This window comes from Fistularia commersonii, chromosome 21, assembly GCF_037954325.1.
Source record: "Fistularia commersonii isolate RoL2024-O1a breed Wild chromosome 21, RoL_Fcom_v1.0, whole genome shotgun sequence".
In the NCBI taxonomy this organism is placed as follows: Eukaryota; Metazoa; Chordata; class Actinopteri; order Syngnathiformes; family Fistulariidae; genus Fistularia; species Fistularia commersonii.
This window is the reverse complement of record NC_141304.1, coordinates 15,314,604-15,340,150: the sequence shown is the minus strand read 5'-3', so window position 1 is coordinate 15,340,150 and position 25,547 is coordinate 15,314,604. Positions and strand designations below refer to the sequence as shown.

At 44.7% G+C, this 25,547-nt stretch overlaps 1 protein-coding gene across 1 annotated transcript; it reads left to right on the top strand.

Moving 5' to 3' along the window:
• Positions 1–7,563: 7,563 nt before the first annotated feature.
• vstm2lb (V-set and transmembrane domain containing 2 like b) lies at positions 7,564–25,124 on the top strand. Its single transcript, XM_086168275.1, has 4 exons — positions 7,564–7,833; positions 20,306–20,475; positions 22,821–22,865; positions 23,894–25,124. Exons 1-4 carry the CDS (start codon positions 7,713–7,715, stop codon positions 24,161–24,163), a joined length of 606 nt encoding a protein of 201 aa, XP_086024401.1. The 5' UTR covers positions 7,564–7,712; the 3' UTR covers positions 24,164–25,124.
• Positions 25,125–25,547: the final 423 nt, after the last annotated feature.

Genomic DNA, 25,547 nt, shown 5'->3' with positions numbered 1-25,547 from the left:
CGAGACGTCGTCCCGCCTTGTCGCCGCTCTGGTCTCCATGCGACCGAGCCCTAGATATCCGATGGCGCGCTGACGAAAACTAAATTAAGCCGCCGCTCACAGGAGCGAATTCAAAACGGACGGACTCCGCAGAATCTCCAGATCCCCTTCGGGATGAGTCACGTCAATCTGTGGATCCCAACGTTCCGCAGACGTGGCGATGAAGCAGAGGATTTCTCATATTTTGATGCAATAAGCTAAAAGGCGCACGATAAAACATACGGAATATGAAGCAAAAGAACAGTCAGTTTGGTCGAACTTGATTCATCTCACTTGGTTTTCTCTTCGTTCATGTTGAATTCTTTGTCGGCTGCTCTGTTGCCATCATCTGCTGCGTGACCGATAGCCGTGAGTTTGGATTCTGCTCTTAACAGGCGCCATTTTCGGGGTTCTCATCCACACAAATGTACAATAACATTGTGTCGAAGTACAGTTCGTACCGCTATTAGAAAACTAATAGCGGTACGAACTGTTCCGATGTATTCCAGCACGACGTAATTGGTCGTCTAACATTCTCTGACGTTGGAACCCATGTTCTCTAAGAGTGACCAGGATGGATCGAGATCAGGAGCGGCACATGTTAGATGTTTTGGAGAGAAGGTCAAAGATGGTTGGGTCGTGGACAGAGGAGGGAGAGTCACTATATCGGATGCTGGAATTGGACGGTCTAGAAGAAGACGAAAGAGAAGATTTATGGACGTCGTGAGAGAGGCTATGAAAGTAGTTGATGTGAGAGAGGAGGACACAAAGAATAGGGTTAGATGGAGAAGGTGGATTTACTTTGGAGGCCTCTGAAAGGAAAAGCCCGAAGAAGAAAAAGAAGTCAGACGTTGCACCCCATCTTCAACCGAGGACTTTAACACAACGTCCCCTTGTCAGGTGGGAACGGTCCGACAATCTTTGCTTGCCAAAGTGGCACGAAAACATTTTGACCGATATCTGAGCGCATCAAATATGGTTGGAGGTCAGCAAGCGCAACAAGAATTCACAAGTAAGGCACCGGATTAAAAGGCGCAGAAAATGTAAGGATTTTAAGTGCGTCTTATAGTGTGAAAATTACGTTAAACATCACGTCCGGAGTAACTCCGTGACGTTTGGTGATCGGGTTTAGAAACACAAAGGCTTTCCTGCAGCTCTTCCCGTCAGGGTTCGCAGCCAACATATGAATCAATATACGTACTAAATTTCCATACTTTAGCTGATGTGTATATTTTTTATTGTCAACAACAATAACGCATTCCTCGTGCTGAGCGATCGTGAAGCAGTGGCGAAGACACACTAAGTGAGGCACGCAGTGCCGGTGCCTCATGGTCGGGGGCGCTGTTGATCCCAGGGAGCCTTTTTACTACTCGGCTAAAGAATAATAGAATTTGCAGCAGCAAGCTACTGTAAACAATTAGCAAGTCAAGTGCAGCCGTCCAGTTATTTTTTCCTTTTGCTTGACTTTATTTCCAAAATGGAGGATTATGTAGCTGAACTGGAAGAATTTTCTAAACTGGACTTTCAGTCAAAGCAGGAGATAATATCAGATTTGGGCGCTAATGGACTTGCTTCAGACTACGAGACGGAAGGCTGTCTTTTTTCACACGTAAGGATTAAAAGGGGCAGAAAATGTAAGGATTTTAAATGCGTCTTATATTGCGAAAAATATGGTAAACATCACGTCCGGAGTAACTCCGTTACGTTTGGTGATCGGGTTTAGAAACATGAAGGCTTCCCGTCAGGGTTCGCAGCCAATCACCATCTAATCCTCCTGTCCCAGCCAGAAGACGCTCTAATGAAACCGCGAGCGTCTTCTGAGGCCGGTCGCTTCAGCGAGACGCTGTATTGGACTCCGGAGAACTCCGAGCCCGCGGCGCTGATCAAAACCGATGGAAGATTAAAAAGCAGTCGACGGCAGTCGTGCCGAAGGGCCGCCGAGAGCGAGGCGACGCAGAAGATCGTCTCTCCTCCGGCGCCAACGCCTCGCTTCTAATGACGGAGTGGAAACACCGGACAAGGAGGATCAGGTGGAGGAAAATGCTGTGTTCAGTTGATAGTTACACATCTAGTATTTTCATTTTAAGACTTCGCCCCCTGTTGGGAGCTGTGACGTCGATAAAACGCAAAGTAGCAGCAATATTTTCATTTCAAACTTTTAGATATTTTAGAGCTTTATATCTTATTAATCTTTCCCACACTGATTCATGGATGCCGTAATGGCGGCCTGCAGGGGCGGAGCTTCTCCCTCGCTCTAACATGTGGAGAAGTTGCACTTTTTCTATGACGTTAGCATCTTCATCTGCCGCTTAGGTTCCTCAGAGCAGGGGTGCCAAACTCATTTTCGGCATAAGGGTTGATCTAACTATATGTAATGTAAAACCAAGGTAACTACTCCTTATTGTTAAATAACTCTGAATGTATGACTCATTAAAATCCAAAATGTTACATATCCATTTGCAGAGATGTAAAAAAACGGATGTTTACTAGTTGCGCTGTTCCGATGCGAGCTTTCACTGCTGCAGAGTTTTCGTGAACACATTCTGCTGCCGTCGCAGTTTAGCTTTTAATTCCTGGACAATTTGTTGTCTTTCTGAAAGGCTAACTTTAGCATACTTAGCTCCGTGTTTGGCGTCAAAACGCCGACGTAGATTATACACTTTGACAAGCGACGCTGCCTCATAACACAAAACACAAAAACCTCATAACACAAAAGTCAGGCTTGAAACAGCCTTCCATCTGCAGCAACTTTTCTCTTCCTGGACATTTAGGGATCAAATGTATTTCTCAATTGCAATTGTTGAAAATGGCATAAATGTGGATAAACTGCGATCTAAGGGCGCAACGCCGTCACTTGGCGGGTAACATGATCTGAAATGTAGTTGATGGTCAATGCACGCGTTTGACTTCTTTATTTTAAGACAATCAGATCTTTTAAGACGTTCTCGCGGGACGCATAAAATGACGTGGCGTGCCACAAGATGCTACAGTCTCTGAGCCAATCAGAGCTTAGGATACAGAACACCATATTTTACCATAAGAATAATTGAACTAATAAAATTTACAAAAATACATTTATACCGCTAAGAGTGAAAAATGCACGACATGATGTTTGATAAAAAAGTTAAAAATCTGCGTTAAAGTGTGACTGCGAAAGGGTGCGGCGCTTCTGCAAGGTGGACCTCCTGCTTCCGGTGTGCCGGTTTGGCAGGTGGAAACTATGAACGTAGCACGAACTTCGCTAAAGGTCTCTGAATGAATGCATGAAAACGTGTGAATGTCCTGCAGGCTCTCCGGTGCGCCGAGGGATCCCTTCAAACCCGAAGGCATCATTTAAACAAGATAATCCATGTGCGGATTTGGGGTCGCTGTCTTATAATTAATCTTCCGCCCCTCTCGGAAGGTGGTGGACATGTTTCCTTGGGGTCTGATAATATTTTCAACCAGGTGACTGGCTTCTTTTGGAGAGCGCGCTCGTGCTTTCTGAATGCTAAATGCTAAAAAAAAAAAAAGAACTGACAGAGAAGAAGCGAGGCGGCCGGACATGAAAATGTTCACGGTAAATCCCCTCGGATCATTCAGACCTTCGAAAACAGACCGCGAAAATAGGAAATGAAAGGTGTGTGTGTGTGTGTGTGTGTGTGACAGGCACATTAAGCTCTCACCCAGTGTGTCGGAGCTGCAAATACCTGACTTCCAAAGCTTGAAGAGCGTTTTATTATTCATGAAGTTCCTTTATGTGTCTGTACAGCTGTAGATCTCCATGGGACGCTGCTACGCTGATGGGGTAAACAAGCCTCTGTTATTGCACCGTCCAAATTAGTAGAGGGGGTAAATTAATTCAACTAGCAATTGGATTTCAGGCTGCAGAATCCATTTGACTGGAAACCGGAGGCGAGGAAGCATTCGGGGGCCGGAATGGCTGAAAACCAAAAAAACTGCATTGTACATCGCATTCCTGCGCAATTCTACACATCTTTCAAAGTTTAAAGCGCACAATATGGAGCACAATATTGGTCCTGTTTAATTATTTAGTCCAGAAATCAAAATGCACTGCAAGGACGTGAAACAAGCTGCTGAATGTGTCGGTTCGCTTACATGACGTACGGCAATGTGGAAGCAAACAGCTTTGTATTCCACTCCCTTTTGGAATCACACAAGGGGTTTCTCACTTGGTTTTACATTGAACGGCCAAACACACACACACACACACACACACACTTACAGCATACATCTCATCCCTCTGCGAGCGTCTCCAAGGCCGAGGTACGGCCTCCTCTCTTACCCCGCTTCATCTGGTCCACGTCCAGAGGAAAGAGCTCAGACGGCAGAATCGGCCGAGAGGAAAAATGGCCTCTTGTGGCCGAAGCGTGGTGAATCATGTCTGTCTGCGAGAGCTCGGGGATTATCTGGTGTTTTGCTGTGAGTTGCTTCCTGGACACTTCAAATGGTGCCTTTTCACATTCAGCGAAGGGTACGTGGAGGAAACAGCCGTTGATTTCTGAAATGATTTAATTTGCCCTTCCCGATGAAGGGTCGGAATAAATGTGTGAGCTTTTCATTCATTCGTCTGCGCCGGTCGGTCGTAGACATAGACGGGGACGTAAAACCACTCGCTTTCTCGTTTACGTGCAGTTTTTAGTCCACAATCCACCTCCTGCACGTTCTTAACCCATGCAGACGGACCTCCTACCCGAATCCGACCAGGGACCTTCTTGTCGTGAAGCTGCGCCACACAAATGCACTCGTTCAGGACTCGCTTATCTCGAATGAACGACTCGCGTCGGACATTTGACGCCAAATGCGGAGCTGACATAGAAAAACATGTGTTTTTATTTGGAGCCACTTCTTATGGAGGGTATTTATCATGTCTTTTCATTTCTATATGTTGGACGTTTACATCCTCGCTCACCAGGAGAGCGACATTGGAGATCCTCTTCTCCCTGTACACAACATCGCTTGGTTCTGTTATTCGCTCCCACGGTTTCTCCTTTCGCTGCTATGCTGACGACACACAGTCCTTCCCTCCGTCAGACACACAGGTGGAAACCCCAATTAAGATAAGATAAGATAAGATAAGATAAGATAAGATAAGATAAGATAAGATAAGATAAGATAAGAACAACTTTATTTATCCCAAAGGAAATTGTTGTACCAGAGTTTCAAGCAAAACATAACAATAATAGATAATAGTAGGAATAAGAAATACAATAAAATATAAAGTGTCAAAGTTAAGGTTAAAGTTAAGGCTATCCAGTGTTTTAAGGTCTTAAAAAGTACAAAGATTTGAATATTCCCTTCGGCTGAAGGAAGAGGAATTAAAAAGTCTGATAGCCTCAGGTAGGAAAGACTCACAGCTCGCCTGTCTGACATCTCAGATCGGATGGAAACCAACCGCCTGAAGCTCAACCTAGACAAGACCTTTCTCCCGGGGAAAGGTTGTCACCATCACCGTCGACAATGCCGTGGTAAGGCCGACCACAACTGCGAGAAACCTGGGTGCGGTCCTGGACGACCAACTGTCGTTCTCAGCGAATGTCCTGCAGATTCCTCCTCACAACATCAGGAAGATTCGCAGATTCCCCGCCACATGTCCCTACTCGTCCCCTCCGATCCGCCACCTCCGGACGACCGTCCACCCCATCGCTCCGAGCCCCCGGCTGCCGATCCAAGCGGTCTCGGCTCTTCCCGGTCTTGGTTCCTCAGTGGTGGAACGAACTCCCGGAAAAGGTCAGAACAGCGGGGTGGCTGCCCATCTTCCGCCGCGAGCTAAAACGTACCTCTTCACCAAGCACTACCCCACTAAACCCACTTAGCCTCCACACCCTCCCCAAAAAGAACAACAAAAAATGAAGAAATGAATGTATGTATGTACTTTATATGTGGACTGGAAACTGTTCCAATGACCAAAAGACAGCAGGCAGAACTGAAGGTTGCAGAGATGAAGATGTTGAGGTTCTCTTTGGGAGTGACCAGGATGGAGAGGATCAGGAATGAGTCTATCAGAGGAACAGCACATGTTAGATGTTTTGGAGAGAAGGTCAGAGAAGCCAGACTGAGATGGTTGGGTCATGGACAGAGGAGGGAGAGAGAATATATTGGTAGATGGATGCTGGAATTGGAGCTGCCAGGCAAGAGGTCTGGAGGAAGACCAAAGAGAAGATTTATGGACGTGGTGAGAGAAGATATGAAGGTAGTTGGTGTGAGAGAGGAGGATCCAGAGAATAGGCTTAGATGGAGAAGGTGGATTTGCTGTGAAGACCCCTGAAGGGAAAAGACCAAGGGAAAGGAAGAATTTGTCACAGGGGTGCAGGACATGTATGACCAAGACAAAGTGATGATGGCGATGGCTTAAATATGAACACTCTGTTCATGTCTAAACCATGGTGAAGATCTGGGTAGAAGGTTGATGAAGGTGGAGCTGCCAGGCAGGAGGTCTGGAGGAAGACCAAAGAGAAGGTTTATGGACGTAGTGAGAGAAGATATGAAGGTAGAGAGGAGGATCCAGAGAATAGGGTTAGATGGAGAAAGTTGACTCGCTGTGGCGACACCTGACGGGAAAAGCCGAAAGAAGAAGAAGAAGAAGATGAAGTATGTACTGTGTTTGGTTTTGAGATGTCGATTTGGTAGAGTGGTGACTTCTGAATAACGACGACTGGTACTTTGGATCTTCGGTTATTGAATCGCACTTTTTATAGGTCGCTTTGGATAAAAGCGTCTGCCAAATGACTGGAATGAGATGAGATGAGATGAGATGAGATGAGATGAGATGAGATGAGATGAAAACAACTTTATTAATCCCGAAGGAAATTGTTGTGCCAGAGTTTCAAGTAAAAAACATAACAGTAATAGATAATAGTAGAAAGGAGGAAGAATAAGAAATATAATGAAATATGAATTGTCTATGTATATGAATAAGATAAGATAAGATAAGATAAGATAAGATAAGATAAGATAAGAACAACTTCATTAATCCCGAAGGAAATTGTTGTGCCAGAGTTACAGAAAACATAACAGTAATAAATAATAAAAAGAAAAAGGCAGAATTAGTAATAAAAATAAACTATAAACTATCTCAGTGAAACTATAAAGTGTCTTAGTGAACAAACGATAAAACTATAAGTGTCTTAGTAACAAGTGAGGTGAGGAGTGCACAATAGTATGATAAAAGGAAAAACTGTAGTGTAGCTGTTATGAAATGAAATATTGCACAGTTCTGAATATTGCACAGAATGTTATGTAATGTATACCTGTAAGGTGTCATTCTGAACTTAACATGCAACTTGGAGATTTATACGATTCTCTCAGTGAATGAAAATAAAAACATAATGAGAAAAAAAATGATGAAATATTAAAATAAAATCACCCCAAAATTAGAGCCTGGCCCAAAGTTTGGCATCAGCGCGCATTGATATCAGCATTCACATCGACCGCATCACACCCGGATCCCTCCGCGTGATTGACCGGCTCACCTGACTCACGGCTCCCCGTCTTCCTCCGCCTCTTCCCGGCCGCATCACTCCCTCCCTCCCGCAGAGCGGAGCCGCGTTCCTCCGGTCCTCGATCCCCGGCTTCAGGTGTCCGTCCCCGGGTTCCCCCTCTCGACGTCGCCGGGTGTTTGTTTTATCTTATCCACAATTTTATCCTCATGTCGTTCGCCTTATGAGACATTTTCTCGAAAGCCGGCGGAAGTAATGGGGCGCTTCGAAGTGATTTTACGGATTTTACACTACGCGGGACTTTACCTTCAACTTACCGCGTCTCCCTCCGCCGCCGCCGCCGCCGCCGCCGGGGAGAACCACATCACCGGGAACGGTAAGTTGCTAGCATTCGCTCAAAGTGCTACCTATTTTCGACGATATTCACTCGTTTATTATTTCCATTTTTTCTTTTCTTTCTTGTTTTCTAAAAATTTTATTTCCTATAATCGTTTCCTGGACAATAATTTCGAATAAATCCCCCCCCCCCTTTCACTCCCCTCGACCGGCATCAATGTATTTTTATTTTCTTGTATTTTCTTGTCTCGGCTTCCCTTTTCTCAATTTTTTTCTTTTTCCTTTCTTTCTCAAATTTCTCAAAATTAATTAATTCCAATTAATGTGGAGTTTGTGGTTGATGCGGTGTTGGTGAAGTCAGTGCTGCAGGTTCAAATCCCAGCTGCCTTTTTTTTGCAGAGAAGGTGTTTTTTTAAGTCTCCTTCAAAATGGCAACTTGTGATTGTAATGCAAAGCTGCAGAGCTGCAGGCTGTGGCTTCCTGAGCAAAAACCTCCATTCTTGATTGCACCCGCAGGCGCCGAGCGGATCCCGGGCCCTGATTTATTCATTTTGCTGTTATTATTTTTGATGGATGGTGTGTGAAGGCTTCGCCTCTCTCCCGGCTGCACCTGCGCACCCTCGGTTCTTCGGCGTAGTTCCTCATCTTTTCCCTTCCTTCGTCTGCGTTTCGTTCCAACTTTCTCCAACGAAAAGAGTCATTTATTGATATCTCACAGCACCGGTTGTGCACTTGCGACAGCACGATGCGAATGAGTATATCCAGCAGAACAGATTATAATCCGAGTCTGGAATAGATCAGCTAAAATGGTCTCCGGTTAATGGCCTTGCAGTTCCAAACACTTCACGCAGGTTCACTTTCACCCTTTCTCACACTTGCAAGTGGCAGGAAAGGTGCTCGCCAGGCCATCGGCAGCAATTTGAGGTTTAGTGCCTTGCCCGAGGACGCTTTGACCTGCAGATGGGAAGAGCCAGGACTTGGAGGCTCTACCAACTTAGCCACAATATCGGCAGGTCTGTCGATCTATCTAAAAAAATCTAAAACAAAATTAAAAATGTCAACAGTGAATGTTGTTACAGGATCTTAATTATTCAATTTTTTATGTGGTTAAGCATTCAGACAGTTGGTTCACGCAACCTGTTTTTACAGGAGACATTATCAGACGACATTAACTTTTATTTTTGTGTGATTTATCTTTTGTGATGAATGGGAACATCCGCTTCACACAGTTCAGGACAGCAAAACAAGTCGGCTACAACAGTAATAAAAAAAAAAGAAAGAAAAACATCAGCGGTCAGGTTATTCCTTTGTTTACTCTTTCGTCGACCGCCGTGATGGAATTGCCGGCTTAAAATTTTTGCCAATGATGGCACTCAATCATTTAATCTTTGCTTTTTATCCGTATGCGGCAAAAGATCTGTCGGCTGCTGGTTAGCCGTTAGCTCTTCCTCCCTCATCGTAAGTGATTGAGGCGTGCGGCGGTTCACGATGGATTTCCTGTTGGATGCGGGTTAGAAAAATCAATGAACGGCGTGTCTTCTGGAGAGAGTAAATGGGAATTAGCCACAATTATTCTCTGTTCTCCCTTTCTGTTTGAACCAGGCAGTAGAGGAAGAGCGCAAAAACACCATTGTTTCATTAATATTCTTGGATTGAAAAATCATAGACGACAAACACATGCTTGTGTTTGTCTTGGCAAGTAGTGGCAATATAATAATCGTGGATCAATCTTGAGATCCCTGTGATTTTATCAGCGTCGTATCCGAACGATAAGCCGCTGCTTCTTTCACACGCTTCGAACACGGAGGCTTAAACAACGATGCGGCTAATTGACGTTTTTTTTCTTTTCTTTTTTTTAGGCTAATGAGCTTCACGCCGCAAAAACATTTAGCCTCGTCACATGGGGCCGATGAAACGTCTGTGAAGAAGACGATTTTAATGATTTTAATGCGCAGGAGGAAGAAGGTGATAGCAATCAGCTGGAGTGGGACAAAGCGGGGATAGAAAATCAGGCACTGTTCAGAAAAAAAGCATTTCCAGTATGTATTATGTGGAGGTTACAGGTATATATTTAATTAAAAGTAAAAAAAAAAAAGCTTCTGTGTTTCATCTTTCAGTGTAAATGTTGCAACATGGAAACCTGCGGCTTATAGACAAGTATATGTACACATATATTGGTCCGATGGTCCGATATTCATCACAAGTATCCAGAACTTTTAGGGATTTTTGTTGATATTGCCATCAACAAAATATTTTCCAAAAGTCTGGGTTGTAACTTTGTTCCAGGAATATTTTCACCGGTGCTGATACTGTCTTGCACAACCTGATCTGTCTAGAAAAGCTGCGTGCTTTGCTTTGACTCACACCGACCTCCTAGATTGCCATCTGATGAAAGACTCTTAAAAACTCCGTTAGCTCAGATATATTGAAAATTGAATGTTATCCTTGGAATAGATGGAGAAGGTTGATTCTCTGTGGCGACCCCTGAAGGGAAAAGCCGCCAGGCGAAGAAGAGGAAGAATGTTATCCTTACAAGAGGGTTTAATTGACATGACCTGAACTCAAGGCTGTCGAGATCCTAATTTTCTTTTTTTTTTTCTCGCTGCAACCAAAGGCAAAGCTCTCGTCCTTTCTCCGGTTTGATATGTTTGGCGTTGTCACGATGTTCCATCGAGCTTTCTCATATAAATGACCTCACTTCAGCAGCTGCTGTTGTTATTTTTCCACAGGGACATAATAGACTCCGTCAGTATACACACTTTCTGTGAATCTTCTGCCGTGGGTGGATGGCAGAGGACACGGACTTTGCATTGGTGGATCAGGTTCCAGATGTATATTTTCTTTTTGACGTTAACGTCACCGTGAAGTGACGTGAGGAAAGAACATTCGATGGTTTTAGCGTTCTGTGAGCAGAAAATGCATTTTTAAAAGCCGCCCCCCCTCGCCATATTTGTTTAAATTAAAAATAAACAAAACCCGCAGCTCTATTTTGTCTCGGATTCTTGCTTCCATTTTTATTCCTCGTTGAGGATTTCTTTCTTTTGGACGCCAAAGCCGTTCACTGAGATCAGGTATTATATTTTTTTCCGTAAATATTGACGGCGGTCATCACGGCTGCTGAGGTTGCTTCAAGTAACCGTGGCTTTGTTAGACGTAGCGGCATTGAAAAGGCTGAATGCTGTGGAGAAAGTGTTCTCTGCAGGACTGCAGCAAATGCTGGACAGCTGATTTTATTGTGAAGCCATGTTTCCTTCTAAAGACCAGTAAAATCACAGCATTTCTTTTCTTGTCTATTATGTCGGGTATATTGGTGGAGCATTCGATAGTCAGCGCAATTGAATAGCTGCTTATTTCCCAGTCCTCTGCCGGATGGCTTTTTTCACCCTTATGCTGCGTAAATGCCGCACTATTAGTTCTGCAACAATTAGTCTTCTCCATGTGCTCTCCAAAAATCAGACCTCAGTGAGAAGTCAACAAAGCTGTTCCCGAGTCCAACCTGCCTCCAGTCTGAGAGATCGGGGTCCAGTGTTGGGTGGGAATCAAAATGACGCACGCCCTCCTCTAGTATTTTTGGGACAAATTTTATTCCCGTTTTTTGATAAATTGCTGAATCCAAGGCGAGCTAAGCGTTGGTGTTGTGCCTGGTGGCTTGCTGTGCTCGTTCAGATTCAGCGCTAGCTCCGTTTTGTTTCAGATAAGTGCGTATGGCGAAGGACCAGTCATCCTCCGTAGCCTAGTTTCTATTCCAGCTGAAGGGAACATTAAATCACCTGCGATGCAAAGCTACCCCTGCTGTGTGAAGACAAATTACCTGGTTAGGTAGGTCAGTACCTCACCCGCAGTGCAACAAAGCGCACATACCTGAAGGTCCAGTGTGTTGAATGAGTGCACACACACACACATGTGGTTGTTGCCGTCTTGTTTATGTTGAGTTCAACGCAGGGGACTTTTTTCCCGCTACATCGTGAGCCTGACATTGTTCAAGTAAGACGATGTGCGGCGTTCGTGTCGAAATCCTCTTTCACGCCTCTGGGACGAGGGTTGAAATGTCTTCAAGCGAAGAAATTCAAGTCCAGTTGCCACGGCGAGATTTCGACGAGAATCCAGCGCGACCTGGATGACCGAGAACCTCCAGACAAGATTCAGGACTCAAAAGAATTCTCCAGTTATTGATTGTCAGGACTAATGTCCTTTCTTTTTTTATTTTTTTTGGACCAGTAACCCCTCCCTGATTTATTAGCTTGATTCAACCCAGTATGAGCGCTATGATTCTTTCACATCTGATTTTTAAAGAACACCCTGTTATCAAGTATTCTTTTGTTGTATCCTGACTGGTGAGCGATGTAAAGTCTGTTTCAACAGTAGTGATCAATGAAAATCCCCCGTGACATTTATTAAGATAACGACAGAAACGCCGACCACGCTGGTTCATGGGTATGGAAGATAAATTAGTGCTATAAATAGTCCCTCCTGTGGTATGGTCACCTGTGAGCATGTTTTAACATTCATTTATGCACTGTTTGAGAATCAGGCTGTGCCACTTTGTCCCAATTAGAAACCTGGTAATTATTATTATTGGTTTTTTTTTTTTGTTTTTTTTTTTTAAATGCTTTTCGTCAACATGAGGAAATCCATTTTTTTTTTTTTTTCGGTGGCTGCTCGGATTAAAACGTCTTCATTTAATCAGACGGTAATTCTTTTGTTTCGGTGTTGGGTGTAGATTCTCGTTAGTCGCAAACACAATTAGAAGCTATTGTGCTGCAAACAATTACAGCAGGCGTGTTCAAAGTCCGGCCCGCGGGCCAAATGCGGCCCGTGTTTAAATTTCCACCGTCCCGCAGCCTCTGTCATAAAAATCGATAACAAAATCTTATTCGGTCCTGCAGCCCTTTTTTTCTATTTCGTATTTTTGATCTGAATCTACAATTGAAATAATGAAAAACACTGCATTTTGCCTTTTTGATAATGCTCATATCACTGTATTTTCCAATTCACATGTTTTGAATTTAGAAGTTCAAAGTGAGCATTTAATAGTGAATAAAATGTAATGTTTCAAATGAACCTATATATGTTTAATCTTATTCCAGATGGACTTTTTCCTCATTTTATGTGGTATTTAAATATGACAGAGTATAAACTTTAGATTTGTGTTCTGTGTTAAGACATGAAAAGAATGCCGATTGCAATGAAAAATGTCATGTAATAGTTGATTGTCATTTAATATTAATGTTTCAAAGAATGTCCGGTTGAATGGTCGGCCCTCGTACCTTTTCACCTCACCAAATATGGCCCTTTTTGCAAAAAGTTTGGACACCCCTGACTTACATGGTGCCTGTTTGGGGGAGAATGTTGCTCTATCAGTAAAAGAAAACCTTTTCTTTGGAATCAACTGTATTTCCAGGTTCCGCTGATTATTGCGTCATAATATTTGAGTGATTGGACTTTAAGAGTAGCATTCTATCAGCAAAGAAATTAGATAATCACAATCTTAAAATACAATGTTTTTGCAAATTCCCTTCATTTTACAAAGAGAGACTAGCCCAAAGATAAATCATTAAAAAAAGGAGAAAGCCTTTCGGTGAGCGTTGGTGATACTGGACTCACTGCACAAAATAGAGAATAAATAAATAAGGGTGTTGCTGGTACAAATTGAACTGCAGACGGAAAATACACGAGTGTGAACGTCATGCTTTTTGTGCCTTTGCACGAAAACGATCATTCACTCAGGTTGCTAGTTAACAGTCCAGCTAGAGAGCGGGGTCCTTTGTGAAAAGGTCTCAGAGCGGCGGTATATGTTGTCAACAAAGCAGGCCGATTCATGTTTCTGACACGCCGAGAGGAAGCACAGAAAAAGCATACGAGTCTGGCATCCCTAAGGGCCGGGGAAAAATGTACTCGGCGGGTCTCGAGTACCCGCAGCTACCGGCAGACGGCTGATTACTTGATTACGAGCTCCGTTCTTATTTCATTATTGTACCCTCCACCTTGAATAGAGGCTGAAGGTCTCACAGCAAGCACTTATTTCCCAAGGGAGGACTCCTGTTTGTGTGCTGTGCGGCCGAATCTGGACCAAATACAGAGATGTGACTGTCTGGCAAATTTCTGTTCAGGTTATTATTATCAATTCATCAATAATACTGCGCCACTGCCACTTTTGTTTTGACGGTTACCAGGAGCTATGTGCGGGAATCTTTAGACAAAAATCCAAGTAAATCACAGAAAAAAAAGTGACTTCTTTACGTTGAACCCTTGTTAAACTTGAGTGATAAATATCTTTGTTGGTTATTTGCATGGGGTGAATGCAGCAGGCCTTCTGGTTCTGAAAACATCTCCCAACCCATATTCTTTCCAATTTCCCCACATCGAACCGAACGCTCGCTTGTGAGTCGATTCCCGTACAAGGTTAAAGCTCAAGACCAGGAGCCATTTTTGCGTCGGGGTTTTTCTTAAGAACGGGAGCTTCTGTTATCAGACTCTTCCCCCGGTGGCTTCCTTTATTAAAGCCATTCATCAATTAGGGAAATACCTCTTCCCAGGGGTGGTCCCTTCATGGTTTATTTACTTTCACCTCAGTGAAAAATTACAACGTTGGTAGGACCGCCATGTCTGGGTTTAGTACAGTGTTTTGTTTTCCCTCGCTCTCCTCCTCTTTGCCCCCCGGGGCTGCAAAGGATGGGAAGCATCGAGTTAATGATCCCGGTTATGAGACGTCTTTTTTTAAAGGCGACATCGTTTCGAGTGAAAAACAGTTTTATTTCGCTCGTAGGGGGATAATTGTAATTCCCCCCCGGGCACCAGTGCTCCATTTCAAATACTTTTTTGGGACTTCATCTTATGCTGCTTAGAGCGGAGCAAAGAATTGAGCCAATGCCATTTTTCATATAATTATTATTATTATTATGAGTGTAGTGATTTGTATCGCTATTGCTGTGCTGAGGCCGTCTCTTGGTCAGTGTTAATCGACATTTGCTCGCAATCTCAGCATTTGCTTTTATAAACGAGACTCTGTTCCATTGCAAGCGAAACGTCTCGCTTTGTAAACCTAATTGTGAATGGAAAAAGCTTGTAATGTCTTTCAGACATCATTCCAATTGGTATTCTATGGCTGGGCTGCGGTTGTTTTCTTTTAGATGTGAACCCAAAAAGCTTTTTAATGTTACCCATACATCTAAAGATTTGGAAATGGCCATCTCACACCCGCTCACATCAAAAGACTAGATTTCAGAGTTTCCAGTTCTCAGACTGAGATTCGACAAAGAGTCTTACGGTGTCACTATTCCCAAGATTTCTCAGCATGCAGTGTTTTCCGCAGGTATTCGCAGAGCCGCTGCTATTTCAGTCCGTCGGCCGAGTCGTAAACCCGGGAACGGGAAAAGACCGATCTAAATCCGGTGGGATTACCACCTTACTCTGAACGACCGAGATGACGGGAGCTCGCTGCGGCTCCAGTAAGACTCCTAAAATTTCCTTGCGGCTTTCGGTTTAAAATTCAAGCGTAAGCCTAGCATCACGTTGACGCTCGGGTCGGAGGAATCAATTTTAGCAGTTGAACAAACCGCTCAAAGCACTGGGTGCTCCGTTACCCGTTTCCGGGTTCGTTTTCTTCGACTTAAATTCAGATTCTTGCCGATGTGAACCCTCGAGGCATTGGACTCAGTCAGAACTTTTTAATTATATTGCAAACTCAAGTCAAACTGTCTGTTTATTTTGCCTTTTTGAAAAGTCCCGGTCATCCAGGTTAAGGTACTTTGACGGATAATCCTGGCTGTCACGATGGAGGTTAAATCCACATTGACCTCACACAATATCCGTCGACCATTTTGAATCCCATCCTGCTGCTGATCAGAATCCTCAGACATCAATATCACCTGAATTGATTGAATTCACACCCCATTACGAAGCCCTCTGGAGCTTCCTGACCTTTAAAATGACTCTTTTTTTTTTTTTTTTTTTGCAAAATATTTTTATGCTAATGTTCAAAGTCAGTACAAGCTGATGGATTTGACCGGGACCACATGGGAAGGCATTTAGAAGTGGGCTCTGTGGATGTGAGCAGCATACACTTGTTTGTTCATATATTTACCACCCTCCGCCCCCGCATATTGTTTTCTTTCATTAGTCGCTCCCCGTTTTAATTTTTCATGAGTCTCGGGCGAAGAGCGCAGCTGCCTCCTCGTCCTCGCGGCCCCTTCCCTCTTATTGCTCTCCGAGCACCACGGTGTGAAGTATCACGGGAGTGTGACTTTCTTCAAATTGAATCCACTGCTGCCCTTGCACCGTCAAAATAATGACCGCGCACCTCTGGTAGATGGCCGGAGAATGAAAATCTATATTTAAAATGGCCGAGGCGAGCAAAGTCAATCCTTGCCAGCCGTACGACTTACTAATGAGACGAGCGAGGGCGCTTGATGTTTCCCAAGATGTCAATATTCACTTACAGTTCCAGCTCCCTCCATTTCCTCTCCAAGCTCCTGAGCTCGGTAGTGAAGCGGTAAAGCGGCGTTTTGTGTTGATTTAGCATTCTACCAAGGATACGGGATTGATTTCCAGCGATTCTGCGATGATTAAAGTCCGGGGGAGAGATGGCCGCTTGCCACCCGGGCCGGTCAGCGCCGGAAAGCTCGCCTAGACCTTCTCTATTTGGCCGCCGGTCACGTTTTGAAGGCGCACTGAGGAGGACGCGTGCGATGCGAACGGGTTTTTCGGCAACCGACGGACGAATCGGACTCGGAGGGGAAAGGGAAGGACGGCAGGGGCGGGCCGGCGGGACGTTCGTCTGGACAAAGAGCGTCTCCTCACGACAGCGGCGGCACTTCGGAAAACGAATTTGCGGTGGTTCGTCTCATCGACGGGTTAAAGTCAAGCTCTCTTCTCAAAGTCCTTCTTGGGAGCTAAGCTTCTCACTCCGTCTCCCTACAAGCCACAGTCGGCGCTCTCTTCGAAATCAACTATTCTCGATGTCGCCGTAGATTTCGTTTTGTAAATCCCCTTTGATTACGCAGTTTAACGACAAGAGTAAAATTTTAATCGGGCATTTTATATGGCGGTTCATTCGTTTGGGCCCGATGCTTGTTAAATGAGTCAAAACTATCCAAGTTAGCCGCGGGGGATGTAAAGAACTCTGCGATTGTCCGACACCTGCCAGACAGCGGGCGACGTGCTCTGGATCAGCAGAAACAGCTTTGAGCTGTTGATTTAACTGAAATGAAGGATGAGGAGGAGGCGGAGAGGAGCAACGACAGTGATGCTGATGAATGATGCAAAGGCTAACTGCATTATGATGTTTCCCTCAACAACCTTGTGGCGTTGACGATGAAAAATAGCAAAGACCGTTTTGTTCCCGGCTCTGGCTTGGAGTCACGGCTTCTCACTCTCTGCTGCAGTTAGTCGCTAAAGTTACGGGTATAAAACACCCGGGTTCGACGCGATCATGGTTTCTTCAAGGACACTGCGGCTGGAAGAGAAAAAAAAACAAGCGGACCGCTTGCTCGCTCTTCGCTTTCCTCGCAACGGAGTTGACGGTGTGTGAACCCAGCGGAGACTCATTTGAACCTCGGCAAACGCCGGCCTCACACGTTTGGCAGCTCCTTCAAACGCGAATCGCCCTCTTGGAAACAGGCCTCGCTCAAACGACAAGATTATATTCGAATAAATTAGCGTCATCTCCGGTAAACACAATTCGCTCCGGAGCCTCAACCTGAATATCAAGCGGCTGGTAGATTATTAAACTATAGTAAATGACGCGATGTGTCCGGATCCCTTCGTCGTCTTCTTGAGGAAGAATTCGTGATCCGGTATTATACATGCAAATGAAATCTGGATAAACTTGTTTTCAAAACATCTGTTTAGTTCATTGCTTCTCAAATAGTTGCGGGATGCCAGGGTGGGCGCCTGTGACCCCGGGGGATTATGCTTATTTTTGCAGTTTGGGAACAAATTGCAATTGCGCGTCCACAGTAGGTGGCGGTGGCTCTCATTGCTAGTGTGCGCAGAGTATTCGCTCGATGGTGGAGGTTTTTGTTGTTTTTTTTTTTTTGCACAGAGGAGGAGATAGGAAGTGCAATCAACAAACCCTCAAGAGACATCGTGGAAAAATAACAGGGATGATAAGAAAGGCGGTGAGAGACAGAGATAATGAGACAAACCGAAGTCACCCGAAAGCTAAGACCAGGAAATATGACGAGGCGTACGTAGCGCTTAGCTTCACTGTGGCTAAAAAATAAAAAAAAGTTACCCGAGTTAATGTTGCTGATAAGATAAGAACAACTTTATTTATCCCGAAGGAAATTGTTGTGCCAGAGTTTCAAGTAAAACATAACAATAATAGATAATAGTAGGAAGGGGGGAGAATAAGAAATGCAATAAAATGTAAAGTGTCAAAGTTAAGGCTATCAAGTCTTTTAAGGTCTGATCAATTAGAATTTATCAATGTGATTTTATTGATTTTGTAAAATGTTATCAAATGGCTCAAATGGCAAAAATTGAAATAAGATTTTAATTTTTAAAAAAATTTCATGCAATTTGATACACTTATTTACTGTCACTGACAAAAAAAACAATGTTAATAAAGTTATTCTTTGTTACAAGTTGATCTTTATTTCTTTTTTTCTTTAATGTCATTACGGACACAGTGTTATGCAGAGATGCGCATCGAACAATTTTATCGACAAATGTCGCTAACAGAAAATGATTGAGAAACACCGGTTTGGTTTTGAGTTTTCCTGCCAGACACAGCGCACGGTTACTAGCGCCAACGAACTAAGCTCCGGAAGCTATATCGAGCGCCACAAAGGGTGTCGGACGAATCCCTTTATACCGAATATGAGGGAGCTAACAGGCTGTCCACTCAGCAGGACGCCAAAACCGGGAGGGTAACTGAAACAAGGGAAGGGCAAAGACTATGAAGAACGTGCTCGAGTGGAAAATGGACGGGGTGGAGAAGCTTGAACAAACACAAATGGCTAATAGAAAAAGAGGGAAGAGTAAGCGGTTTGGTTTCAAGTACACAAGCGCCGGGATTGCGGGAGATATTGAGGCGGTGAGGAAAAAACGTCGGGAGACGGAGCCGAGAAAGGGGATTTAAACAACGGAGTGAAAGAAGCGGATAATTTGAGAAATATCTTGCGTTTGCAGAAATGTGGATCCCGCTGGCTGGCAGGGGAAATGAGAAAAAGCAGGTATTACCTCGGAGCTGTGAGCTTGGCCTACTTGGGACGCACTTTCAGGGAGTTTCAGGTGGCCTGGAAAGACACCGGGCATGAAATCCGATGCAGTCGTTTCACATATATACGAATATATACTGCTCAAAAAGATAAAGGGAACACTTGAACAACACAATGTAACTCCAAGTCAATCACACTTGTGTGAAATCATAGTGTCCACTCAGGAAGCAACACAGATTCATTTGGACTTGTTTTAAGGACATTACATCAAAGTTGGATCAGCCTGGAGTTTGTTTTTACACTTTAATTTGGAGTGTGATTCCTAATCCAGACCTCCATGGGTTGATACAATTGATTTCCATGGATCATTTTGGTGTGATTTTGTTGTCAGCACATTCAACTGTGTAAAGAGCAAAGTATTTCATAAGAATATTTCATTCATTTAGATCTAGGAGGTGTTTTTTTAAGTGTTCCATTTATTTTTTTGAGCAGTGTATTTACGTGCGATAAACCCTGAATGGGTGAGACAATAATCTCCTTTACAGAGGACAACAATGCTATTTGGGAAAAATACATTGGATTTGCAGAATTAGGATCGTTTCCAAGAATCTGGCCGTTGCAGAACCGTTCCCAGACTGGTGCTCCACCAGAGAAACTGGTGGTCGGCAGTCGTTCGTCCCGTCACAGAAGTGTGCAGAAATGGCTTTTCATCAACCAAATATTAGAACCGCTCCGTGACCTTTATTTTGTGGGTCCGGGACCGAGGAGGTTCGGATTCCCTCGGTTCCAGATTTGGTTCTGCGTCAGGTTAAGCGGAAGGTTCCAGGAAACAATTGTAATTCCGCAAATCCAACGTGTTTCCCCTCTAAACGGCATTATTGTAACCGCCGTAAAGGAGATTATGTTCTCACCACTTCCTCTGTCAGCTGGATTATGCAAAAGATACTTTTGTGATTCACCTAAGTCTTGGATGGATACAGCTCTCGCTACTCGCGACCCTTATCGGAAACCGCAGAAACCGAGGAAATGGGGTTCGCGCCTCTTTTTGTCCGTTCAGGTATTTTCCAAGGTCCCGTCAGGACGAGGAGTCCTCGTATTTGCCGGGAAAGTTCTATTTCTCTTTCCGACAGCGGTGGTCGTTCTAGCCGCCGCTGTGTGTTATGCATACATATCATTTGTCACGAGATCTTCCCTCAAGGAAAAGGAGAACGAATAGCCGTCTCTTCTGCTTCTTCTAGTGTGAGGACACCCAGCAGGGACACAAACCGCCCTTTTTGCATTGAAATCATGTCGAGGATGTCTTCCAGCCCACAGTGTTGCTGAGCTTTTGTTCCTCTTTCCTTCTCCCAGCTCTTTTCACAGAAGTGCCGCGCGACATCACGGCGCACAGCGGCGAGGACGTGGAAATGGCGTGTTCTTTCCGTGGGGCGGGATCTCCTTCCTACTCGCTGGAGATTCAGTGGTGGTACATGAAAGACCGCCGGGACTGGCAAGGGAAGCCCGCGCAGATCGGGGATAATGTAAGCCACCGGGGAATTCCGATCTTATTCCAGCTTTCTTTTAAAGCAAAACTCTTCCGTCGCACATTTTGTTTGTCTGTGTCGAAACACTTTGTTTCCACAAAAGCGAGGATTCGGTCGGCGTGATAGAACGCGGTGATCGGCGGAACATTGCCGCTTCTTATTGAACCTGTTTAATTCACGCCACATAATGTAGTGTCATTTCAGGACTATTGAGCGCATCGGGTAAAAATAAGCAAATGAATATATGTGTACATCTATAGGTTTACATCTACATGGGCTATATTTACACAGAAACATGGTAACAAGGTAACATCCACAAATATGAACCGGAAATGTTTTTGAACAGTGCCGATAACACAGCTGATGAAAAAGATGAATAACATGTACCTCAAGGAAAAGTCCATCCATTTACTATCTCTGCTTTGTCTTGCTTAAGCTAATCGCTATCTTGGTCTTCCGCCTGCGTTGTTGAGCTGCATTTTGTAATAACGGTGCATTTTGTAATAAACGTCCAAAATGTAATAACGTTTTCATTTCATTTTGTAATAAAGCCGCATTTTGTAATAAACTGCCGCATTTTGTAATAAACTGCCGCATTTTGTAATAAACTGCCAAACGCATTTTGTAATAAATTTTGCCGCATTATGTAATAAGTTATTACATTTTGAGAAGATTATTACAAAATGCACTTGCAACTTTTTTATTCTCTAGGAAATGTAATAACATGGAATTTATAGAATATTCTTGTTAATGCAACCTTTGAATAGTGAACTGATAGTAATTGCTAAGTGCTGCTACTAGGCTAATACAGTGATACTAATAATAGGCCTAGCTTTTACAAATACTTTTAAGTAAAATAAAATACAATTAACAAACTTATGCTTTAGAATTGTTATTACATAATGCACCATGTTATTACATTTCCTAGAAAATAAAAAAGTTGCAAGTGCATTTTGTAATAATCTTCTCAATATGTAATAACTTATTACATAATGCGGCAAAATGTATTACAAAATGCGTTGGGGCAGTTTATTACAAAATGCGGCTTTATTACAAAATGAAATAAAAAAGTTACTACATTTTGGACGTTTATTACAAAATGCGGCTCAACATGCGCTCTAAAACCGTTAAAGTCGTCTTCTTCGGCGTCTGAATTGAACGTCGTCAGAATATTACGCTCATCTCATTGGTCGACGTGACCACGCTAAATGTTTGTCGTTAACCCCCCACAAAAAAAATCCATAAATAAGCCGTGTGAAAGAAGTAGGCAATGATTTTCTCAACTTAGTAATATTCTGGGGTTGTGCCCGCTAGTCACCTGCGGATCAACGGCGGTCGTTTCAACTCAGGGCAGCGAATGAACGCTTTAAAACCAGCCTATTATTGGATGGTATTCAAGGCGGACGCTTAGAATCCGCGCTCTTTCACTTCTGGTCCGACCGAACGCGACCTTACCGGGCTCTGCATTTCAGAGCAGCCTGTGCCGTTACCGTCTAAGCTAAACGTTCCCACAGAACGTAATCGTTTCAACCCTCGCCGGCCGAACCGACAGGAGGTCGCTGGCGCTCCAGGTATCGCCGTCACCAGCCGTACAGGATAGAAGAAGACAGATGGTCTCTTTAAGTGAGGAGGGCGAGCGGGCGATTTCTGCACATCTGAGTTTACTTTTGGCCAAATTCTATTCATTTGGATAGAAGTCCATCCCTCGCTGGTATTCTTGGTGTCATTTCCAAAAAAATGTTTTCAGGCTGTTAAAATAGTAAACAATGGTGTTGAGTCATAACTAACTTGCCTTGTTGGCCGCAAAGGAAAAAAAAAAACAAACTATTCTTAAGTTTTATTTTCAGCCGTTGCATTAGGCCCATCTGGACAGATTTGCTTGGACTGCACCTAAAACTTGTCGGGCAAAGCGAGGGGAGACATCAGCCACGGCACGAACCCCCCCCGGCATAGAAATGAGGGGATAATTGCTCATTAGCATTTGCTAGCAAGGGGGGGAACAGGTTGACTCTGCCGTGATGGGGAACTCAGGCTCCCCCGCGGTGCCTCCAGACGCTATAAATGGCACCGAGAAAGAAATATATTTTGAAAAATGTGTCTGGCTCATCCATAATTCATACCTATGCCCAAAAGAAATACCCTTGCCCCGACGAGTACACTTTCACCGACACTCGAAGTCAGAGATTGACGCGCTCGGCGCTCGTAGACGCCTCGACATCCAAGCAAGCGCGGAGGAAAAGGTGCTATATAAAGCTCCGGCGCCGCACAATATTATTTCCCAAGCGTTTGCGAGAAGGTGCTGTCGGTGTTCTGCTGCTAATACTTTCTCCATGTCTCTGCAGGCTCTGTCCCTGGAGGAAGGGCTCAAAGGTGGCACTAAAATTAGTGTGAGTTTGATAACTTACTATTTGTCCCCATCAACCACGAGCCGCTGACTTTTGAACGACGGCGAACAACTTTATTTATCCCGAAGGAAATTGTTGTGCTAGAGTTTCAAGCACAAAAATAACAGTAATAGATAATAGTAGGAAGGAGGGAGAATAAGAAATACAATGAAATATAGATTGTCTTAACTGTTAACTACAAAGATTTGAAGATTCCCTTCGGCTGAATGGAGAGGAATTAAAAAGTCTGATAGCCTCAGGTAGGAAAGACCTCCTGTGGCGTTCAGTGGAGCTCCTCGGTGGTATCAGTCTACGACTGAAAGAGCTCTGACAGGACGTCAGTGTCCATGCAGGGGGTGATGGACATCCATGATGCTGAGGAGCATCTCTGACACCTGCACCACAGACTCCAGCTCCACTCCCAGGACAGACCCGGCTCTCCTGAAGAGCATGTTGAGTATGTTGGTGTCAGCTGTCTTGATCCTACTGCCCAACATACAACAGCGTAGAAGATGACGCCGGACACCACCGAGTGGTAAAACATCTGCAGCATGGTCCTGCAGACCTTGAAAGATCTGAGCCTCCTGAGGAAGAACAGACGGCTCTGACCCTTCATGAAGATGGCGTTGGTGTTCAAGGTCCAGTCCAGCTTATTGTCCAAGTGGACACCCAGGTACTTGTAGGTGTCCACAATGTCCACATCAGTACCCCTGATGGTGACCAGGTTCAGATGGGTCCTTTGTTTCCTGAAATCCACCACCAGCTCCTTTGTCTTAGACACATTGAGCTGCAGGAGGTTCAGTCCACATCACTCCACACACCTGTCCACCAAGCTCCAGTACTCCTCCTCCTGGTCTCCATCGATGCAGCCCACGATGGCATCTGAGAAGTTCTGCAGGTGGCAGGACTGCGAGGAGACCGTCCCCCGTGGCGCCCCGTGCTGCTCACAACGGTGTCCGACGTGATGTTCCCCTTGTCGCGAGAGCGCGTTTGTCCGCGGCTTGTAATCAAACCGTCTTTGTGCCCACCAGGTCGTGAAAGTCGCCGGCAGCAACATTTCCCACAAGCTGCGCTTGTCCGGCGTCAGGCCGGCGGACGAGGGCACTTACGAGTGTCGCGTCATTGACTTCAGCGACACGTCGGTCCGGAAACACCGCGTCCGGGCCTTCCTGCAGGTGGAGCCGGCGCCCGCTCGGGGCTCCGACGTCGGCCGTCCGGCTCCGAGGAAAGCCGACCGACCGACGGGAGATCGGCGGCCGAAGAGATCATCGTCCGCTTGCAATGACAGCTGCGTGCTGTAGAGGGCGGCGGCGGCGGAGGAGTCACTCGTAAATGGACTCTTTATGTCGAGCATTTAAAAAAAAAAAAACATCAAGGCGAATTTCCCGTGATCTTTGTGTTCCGTCGATCGCTTTGTCGGTGCTTTTCTTCTGTTTTTGGAAAAAAAAAAAAAAAAAAAAAAGCGAAACTCCATGTAGATGTGCCAGAAGGACCGTGCGACCGGAGAACCTCCGCGGCGTCCGGTGGCTCCGGAACGTTCCTTTGCAATGTCCAGTCACTCTGATCTTCTCTCGGACTTTTATATATATTTAAAAGAAATTGACCATTTTTACTTGTGGGTGTGAACGGTTAGATGGAGGCAGATGATTGGCTGAGAGGATCAACCGCTCTGGTTCTGCAGGAAAGAGCTTCGGCTGGAATTTGACGCCGGGGATTTCTGTTCCCTTCTATTATCAAATTCTTTTTCTCCGTTCAGATCGGACTCTTTCCAAAATTACCGTTTTGAGGTCGGTTACAGTTTTTTTTTTTTTATTAAAAAAAAAGGACTTTGACATTCTTTTTCACCAGCGTGACTCCTTCAGCCGTGAATTGGTCCGTAAGGCTTGTGGATCTGCTTGGAGGTCCTGATGACCTCCTCGCGGTGGCGCCGCCGTGCATCTCATGCATTTCATCTACTTTTCCAGATATAAAACGTAAACTCAGTTAGCTGTGTTTCATCGAACGCGTTCTACTTTTACTCTTCCAACGATACGGCGACGGGAATCCCGCTTTCCGTCTTCGTCATCTTATTCAATACTTATTTATCGAATGATATATTTAACTTATAAACAATAAAGTGGCTGTTTGACAGGACACAAGTATAACGCTCCACTGAGTCAACATTTTACTGTTTGTAAATGTTTGAATATGCTCACCGTGACTCTCTTCATCTTGACTGTAAATAAAGATTATTCCCAGCTGCTTTAGCCGGCGTATCGAGGAGCAGATCTGTCGACTTCTTTCTGTAAACATCTCGTCCGGGTCCGTTAACCTTCTCTGGCGGCCCAGAAACCCTCGCCAAGGATGGCGCCGGCGTTCCGTGTCGGGATGGAACGCGGTGATTTCAGACGGAGCTGAACGCCGACTCTGCAAAAATCTGTTGATCTGGGTGTCTCGACGCCTTCGTGGTTCCCCTTTCCTTCCGCAGGTCTTGTTCGTAGCTCCGACGATTTAAGTACGACATTATTTATTGTGATTAATTGTCTCCGCGGCCGCTTCCTGTGCGAGATCCTGCACCTCCTCTTCTTGAACAGAAGGGTGCAGCTCGGCCTCAAACGCCGGCCGCTCGACGACAAAGCCGGATTTTCATGAGTCGGCTCTCGAGCCAGGACAGCGGGTCTGGATTTAAAATAAAAACTACCGACC

Excerpts from the sequence above, each read along its gene's own strand:
- vstm2lb (XM_086168275.1), top strand. The coding sequence starts at position 7,713 with ATGGGGCGCTTCGAAGTGATTTTACGGATTTTACACTACGCGGGACTT. Across the intron at positions 20,476-22,820 it reads CCGCGCAGATCGGGGATAAT|GCTCTGTCCCTGGAGGAAGG; the intron begins GTAAGCCACCGG and ends ATGTCTCTGCAG. Across the intron at positions 22,866-23,893 it reads AAGGTGGCACTAAAATTAGT|GTCGTGAAAGTCGCCGGCAG; the intron begins GTGAGTTTGATA and ends TGTGCCCACCAG.